This window comes from Pocillopora damicornis, chromosome 1 (assembly GCF_964200805.1).
Source record: "Pocillopora damicornis chromosome 1, jaPocDami1.2, whole genome shotgun sequence".
Lineage (NCBI taxonomy): Eukaryota > Metazoa > Cnidaria > Anthozoa > Scleractinia > Pocilloporidae > Pocillopora > Pocillopora damicornis.
In genome coordinates this window covers 37,660,794-37,667,244 of record NC_142670.1, presented here as the reverse complement: position 1 = coordinate 37,667,244, position 6,451 = coordinate 37,660,794, and the positions used below count along the sequence as shown (strand labels likewise).

Here is a 6,451-nt window from a genome sequence, read left to right as displayed (position 1 = left end):
GATAAAAATATTCCAGGTACCATCTTGATTGCCACAGTTTCCAAGTTTACGTCTCACTCATACTTTTTTTGTATTATGACTGAAATCCTCGGGCGTACAACTAACTGACACTTCCTCATTGTGGTAAAGAAAGAAAATTAGGCATGAATGGAACCCCCTTCCCCCTCCCTATAATTTGGTTTCGATATTTCCAAATATTTCATAAAAATGGTAGAAAGGTAAGCAAAACATTATGCAAGGGGTCCGTATGTGATGTCGATGCTTTCTGAAGCCCATTTCCGCTTAACCACTTTTCCGCTACTTTGTGCTCTGTGATAAAAAGAAGGACCTCGTCATAAACATTTAACACCCTGTTGTAATATCCCCTCTCCAAAATGAAGCAATTGAAAGATTGCCAAACAGTTTCCGATGAATTACAATAAGGCCCATGGGAATTAAATACCGTCCGTGATGCGTTCAAGGCGACATTATTCCATGAGCTGGGGTGACGCAAACGCAATGAAAAGTCACAGCTTACCATTTTGCCTCCATGTCACGTCAATCTACCTGTGTTCCTAAAGCCCTGAATGTTACACAATTTATGGTGGCAGGTTGCCTTAGCGACAATCGATACTAATGAGGCAAGGTAAAGGAAGCGATTTTGAGGTAATGCCATGCCCTTCAAAAGTAGACCACCATGCACGAAAATATTTGGAAAATGCTGACAAAAGTATTGCAGTCCTAAGATTCGGCCGTGACAGATGTTCCGAAAATGAGAGATCGGCCGAAAGGTCACCTTGCAAAAGTTTGAGCAAAGCTGGAGGGTATTTGGAGTCGATGAAAGAGATACTTGAATTCTTGGAATGGAAATAGCTAATTTGCAATATATTTTCTTGTATTTGCGTGCGTCAAATGCCGGCTCGAGAAATTTTCAGGATGAGTGAAGAACACACTTCCTCTTTCCTTCTTGTTTGATAAAGAAGTGTACAAATTCCTTTTATTTACAATTTTAACCTCGAATCAAAGGGCGGACTGAACTATTTCTGTTTGTTTTCCTCTTACTGAGAGAGGTAGGTTTTACAACTTTCATATATTTTACGTTGTTCTTAAGTCCCCATCAGAAAAGTGAGCTCTTTCTCGTCACGTGATATGATTTTAGATGCAAAACATATCTCTGCGACCTGAGAACGCCACCGTCAAAGGTGTTACCATTCTGCACGGAAATGGACTTTGCTGTATCAGCCGTGCCTCTTCTCCTCACCAATATGGCTTCGGGTCTATAAAATGACCGGTTCTTTTGATAAACGGGTCCCCGGGTCCCATTCATACGTTCCTACATAAAATTGATTTTGACCACTAGCTCAATACATTAATCTCATCTATCAACTTCGCAACCTTTCGTTTCACTGCAGTATTTTAAGTAAAGGCAAAGAAATTTTCTAAAAATTGCGAGTTTCTTGTCAAAGAGAATAACGGAATTTTTTCTAATTAACAAAGAATCCTTCTTACTATTGTCTAGCGCACGCTTTTCCTATAATTATGTATATGAAGTCGCGCCCTAATTATGTGCAAGCAAATGATAGCATAAAGATTATTAAGTAACAAATCGGTATAAGTAAATTGCTCAGTATCACTCATCGCCAGCTGTGTCATCAATTCTCTGGTCAGAATATCTTTTTGGATCGAGTATCTAGACTATTCTGTTGCCGAGGCTTTCAAAACATAAAAGTTGACCTTTGAGACATGGCATTTTGTGCATGTTTTAACAACATCTACCTCCACTACAAGTAGATCTAGAGTTCTTTTATTCTAACGTCTAAAGGTAACTGTGCGACCGCAGCCGTGACATCGAGCCGTAGCTTTCTCGTGTCTAAGTATGATTCCTTCCGCGATTTGTTTAAAATTCTGTGGCTCAATTTGATCGAACAATTCATGGCTTTTAAAATCGTCATACCGTAAAATATTTAAAATAGCCCTATCAATACTGATTTTAAGAAGTTTCTCAAAGTTATAGGTCTGTGCAAATATCAAGTCTGCCATAAAGGTATTTCCTGACGCATTTTGTATCTTGTTGACCATAAATTCCTCGCACTTCTTATAAATAACGTCCATTTGATACTCTCGAGCGAGCCTGAGAAGACAGTGGCAATTCGTGTTGTTGATTGTATTCAGAGCTTTACCAGATATAGTGGGATATATGAGTAACAAAAGTTCCTTGAACTCACTCGCCTTTTTGTCTGGAAGAGGAATCTCGCTCAAGTTCTTTTCTTTAAACTCTGACGAGAACATCGTCTCAAACACAGGCGACCATTGTGCAAGAACATACCGGTGCACGTGGAATTTCTTATCTTCGACCACAAAAACTACGTCGCTAAACAACCAGGGCTCTGAAAAATCAGGTCGATCAGCTGATTCTTCAGATTTTTCCTTAGCAGCCATCGTGGACCGATAAAATGAGCAAGAAAACAGGTAGTTGGGAAGAAACACATGGAATCAACGTAGCTCACAAGTAGCGAAATCGAAAGGTGCAAACCATAATACACGCGTGACCTCTTGCATGACATTACACTGAGAGGCGGGCTTAAAGGAACTGTCTCAATGAGGCGTATCCTCAGTCACGCACAAAACATTTTGAGTAAGGAAGTCTATGGTGCATAAGAAACTTTCCCAAAGAAATTCGTCACCAGTTTGCTATTGTTCTCACCGGTAAAGTTTGTCAGTAAAGTTTGTCAGTATAGTTTGTAAGTAAGAAAAAAAAATCCTATTTTAATTTTGCTTGCTTACAAATGCGTGACATTTTCAGAAAAACAGGAAATTGATGATGTAATGAAATAAACTGGTTAGCATCTGCGTATCTTTCATCTCTCAGGAGCTGATTTTATGCACTATGCCTCAGACACTTGCTGAGTGGTCGAAAGAATCCTGCGACTGTCACATGACCTAACAATAGCAATGCTATGATTGTCATTAGAAATTTTACTGCTTACAAATATTGGCTTTGAGCTGTCTTTCAATTTTTTTTTTTGCCAAATAAGCTTTTTTTCATAAACTTGTAGAAATCATTTTTCGAATGAGTTTTTGGCTGCAGTTCTTCCAGTCTGTGTATTAAAATCAATATATTACTTCAACCAAGCTGACTGATTGGATTGTTCTTTATCTTTAATCCAAGATTGAAATATAGTTAAAGGTTTCTGTAGTGAAGTACATATTTTTGTTTTTCAGACAATGTTGGAACTAGTTTTCTGACCTTCCCAAATCTTTTATTGTATTTCTGTCTTATTTTTTAACAATAATTTGAAAGCATATCTTCAAAAACACAGATTTTTCCGGCGGCAAGTGGGTAGTCGTTGTGACCATCGTGTAATTCTGTGGGTACTCGAGATCAACATCAAGAATTAATCCTTTTTCATTTTCTTCTGTGTATTCAGCTAAACTGACTTTATTAATAGCTATTTCACTCAATTATATTATATCATATCATGGTTTATTATGTATCTCATCAACTGATACATAGTATACTTTGAGGGTACCTTCTCACCACAGTTCTTTGACGTGTTTATTGTTTGCTTTTCCATATCGATCGGCTATATATGAGATGCCACCACGTATTCCTTTTTCAGTGAATTGAAACATACCAATGTCTGTCATCAGTTCTAATTTTACATCAGTCATTTTCAACATAGCATCCCAAAACAGTCCAGGAGACGTAAAATGATGGCATGGATCAAGTTTAAGATATTGCAGACAGGTCTGTCTAAAATTCTCAAATACGTCTCTAAGCAAAGAATATTTGATTTAAAACACAGATTATGATACTGACCTATTGTCTTGAGATTGAATGTCTGCTACACATTTTTAGCATGTTTATATTGCTCATCAGATATGTGCTCATCTTGAAGAATATTTTAAACTAATGGCAAATAACCACCGTTTGTGTTGCGTTCATGGCGACATTCGATGAGTTGGGGTGACGCAAATGTAATGAAAGTCACAGCTCATTATTTTGCCTGCATGTCACGTCAATCCAACCGTGCTCTAAAATCCCTAAATGTTACATGATTTGTGGTGGCAGATTGCCTTAGTTACGATCCATACGAATGAGGCGAGGTAAAGCAAGCGTTTTTGAGGTAATGCCATGCCCTTCAAAATGCAGACCCAATGCAAGAAAATATTTTGAAAATGTTGACAAAAATATTGCAGTCTCGACCGTGACAGATGTTCCGAATATAAGAGATCGGCTATAAGGTCACCTTGCAAAAGTTTGAGCAAAACTGGGGGTACTTAAAGTTGATGAAAGAGATACTTGAATCCTTGGAATGGAAATTGCGACTTTGCAGTACATTTTTCTTGTATTAGCATCCACCAAATGTTGGCTTGTGAAACTTCGAAGGATGCAGTGAGGAACATGAACACACTTTCTCTTTCCTTCCTGTTTGATAAAGAAGTGTACAAATTCCTTTTTTTTTCTTTTTTTTTTCATAATTTTAACCTCGAATCAAAGGGCGAACTGAACTATTTGTACTTTTTTTCCCCTTACCGAGAGAGGGTAGGTTATATAACCTTCATATGTTTCACGTTTTTCTTAAGCCCTTAATGTTACTTGTCAATTAATTCGTGGTTACTTCTTGATTGGACATTAAAACTAAATTCCAGATATTTAAAGCACTTTCCGGGCTTTTTGCGATCAGAGGGTGGTTTTACCATTCTGAACGGAAATGGATTGTCTAGTTCTTAGCTGTATCACACGTGAGCAAATAATTCTAGTGACATAAGCGAGTTAACAACTAGGTCAGTTAAAAGGTTAGTTATTGATTGAAGCCTGAAGTAATCAACCTAAACAGAAATCCCCTGTCATACTTTTTAGCAACTTTTAATAAAATATTCTCCTAAAATATTTGGGAAATGATAAATCATAGAAATACGATAAAATCTTGAACTCGTTGGAAGTTTCATATAGCTTGACCTTCAAAGGCAAATAGCTAAATCTTATTACAAACTGTCTCGCTTACACTTCTGGAAGCTTCGACGAAGAAGAGATTATTCTATGGATAGTGCGCACGAAATACTTTTATTCACGAGTTGCGATGCATCAAAAAAAAAACGAACGAGGGAGTTTTTTTATGCATTCCAACTCGTAAATAGAAGTTGTTCAAGCAATCTCCATGGTGCGATGTTTTTATTTCATACATACTAAGATTTACACCATGAAATACGGGGCGAGCGACTGTGAAATACATCTTTCGTCCAATCAGAGACACGAACAAGAGTACCGACTTCACAGTATAAATCTCAGTATGTATGAAATAAAAAGCCATTCAAAGAAAACTTTACTTATGAAAAAAGCAAAAAATCTGACGTCGCACTCAAACACAGATCAGATTCAAACTCCTCACGCTTTAGCTGCTTTGCCTTTGCCTTCTAGTCTCGCAAAAACAAAACAAAAATAAATCGAATTTCATGTGCAAAATCACTTCATGTCAAAGACTCTAACAGTTGTTTCAGTTGTCTTAGGTCACTAACCGTGTTACTTAAGCCCGAACACGTGCAACTCTGCCCAAGACGATCCCGATCTAAAGCTGCTAGAAGACCATTTGTTTCTGAACAATTCACCAATGTATAAATGCCCTTCTTAGCAGCATGGTTAACCAATAGCCTAGCAATATATTCTCAACGCATTTTAAGCCTTTATCTCTCGCACCTTTCTGGTTTAGCTTCATTCTTTCAACTTCTCTCTGCCGAGTCGTAGAGACTGACTGGGATTCCTGCAATTCTCTTTCCAATCGCTTTATAATTCCTTCCATGATTTCTTTAAGATTCTCTGGCTCGATTTGCTCGTATGTCTTGTCGCTTTTAAGCTCTCCTAAACGAAGACTGTGTGATCGCTGAACACTGGCTAATTTCAGCTTTTCTAGTTTGTACGTTTGCGCAATCACCAAGTCTGCCAGAATGTTATCATTCGGCTTTGCTTTAACCTTACTGACCATGAAATCTTCGCATCTCTCCACAATGGCTGCCATTTGATACTCGTGAGCAAGCTTTAGCAGGAAGTAGCAGTTTTCTGTCGTTATTACTCTCTCTTTTCCAAAAGGATAAATATGCAGGAGGAACTCTTTGAACTCGCTCGCTTTTTTGTCTGGGAGAGGGATTTCGTTCTTCCCCTTTTCTTCAAACTCTGATGTAAACATCTTCTCAAACACAGGCGACCAAAAGGCTAGTATGGCTCGGTGAACGTGGAAGTTTTGTTCTTCGACGACGAGAACAACATCGCTAAATTTCCAGGGCTGTGAAAAATCTGGCGATTCACCTCCAATATTCATAGCCATCGGGGACGATCGAGAGTAACGACGTAAAAACAGAAAGAAACCTTAGAGAGGTGGAAATTTGGCAATGGAGCTCAACGAAGAGTTTGATTAACAGATTAGGTTGATACGGTTGACGGGTGAAAGGAGTGGGGTGTGTGTGGGGGTGGTTG

General features: G+C 38.2%; 2 protein-coding genes across 2 annotated transcripts; both read right to left on the bottom strand.

Annotated features, from left to right (window-relative positions):
* Positions 1 to 938: 938 nt before the first annotated feature.
* Positions 939 to 2,626, bottom strand: LOC149053665 (BTB and MATH domain-containing protein 36-like). The gene has a single exon (XM_089190868.1). The coding sequence runs from the start codon at positions 2,416 to 2,418 to the stop codon at positions 1,789 to 1,791; it is 630 nt and encodes a 209-aa protein (XP_089046994.1). The 5' UTR covers positions 2,419 to 2,626; the 3' UTR covers positions 939 to 1,788.
* Positions 2,627 to 3,452: 826 nt separating this feature from the next.
* Positions 3,453 to 6,364, bottom strand: LOC149053664 (BTB and MATH domain-containing protein 36-like). The gene is made up of 2 exons (XM_089210123.1): positions 5,678 to 6,364; positions 3,453 to 5,645 (listed from the first exon to the last, which is right to left on the bottom strand). Exons 1-2 carry the CDS (start codon positions 6,300 to 6,302, stop codon positions 5,452 to 5,454), a joined length of 819 nt encoding a protein of 272 aa, XP_089066249.1. The 5' UTR covers positions 6,303 to 6,364; the 3' UTR covers positions 3,453 to 5,451.
* Between the last annotated feature and the right edge of the window lie 87 nt (positions 6,365 to 6,451).

Coding starts and splice junctions, on each gene's coding strand:
- LOC149053665 (XM_089190868.1), bottom strand. CDS start 2,418: ATGGCTGCTAAGGAAAAATCTGAAGAATCAGCTGATCGACCTGATTTT.
- LOC149053664 (XM_089210123.1), bottom strand. CDS start 6,302: ATGGCTATGAATATTGGAGGTGAATCGCCAGATTTTTCACAGCCCTGG. Junction 5,646..5,677: donor AATGAAGCTAAACCAGAAAG/GTGCGAGAGATA, acceptor AAATGCGTTGAG/AATATATTGCTAGGCTATTG.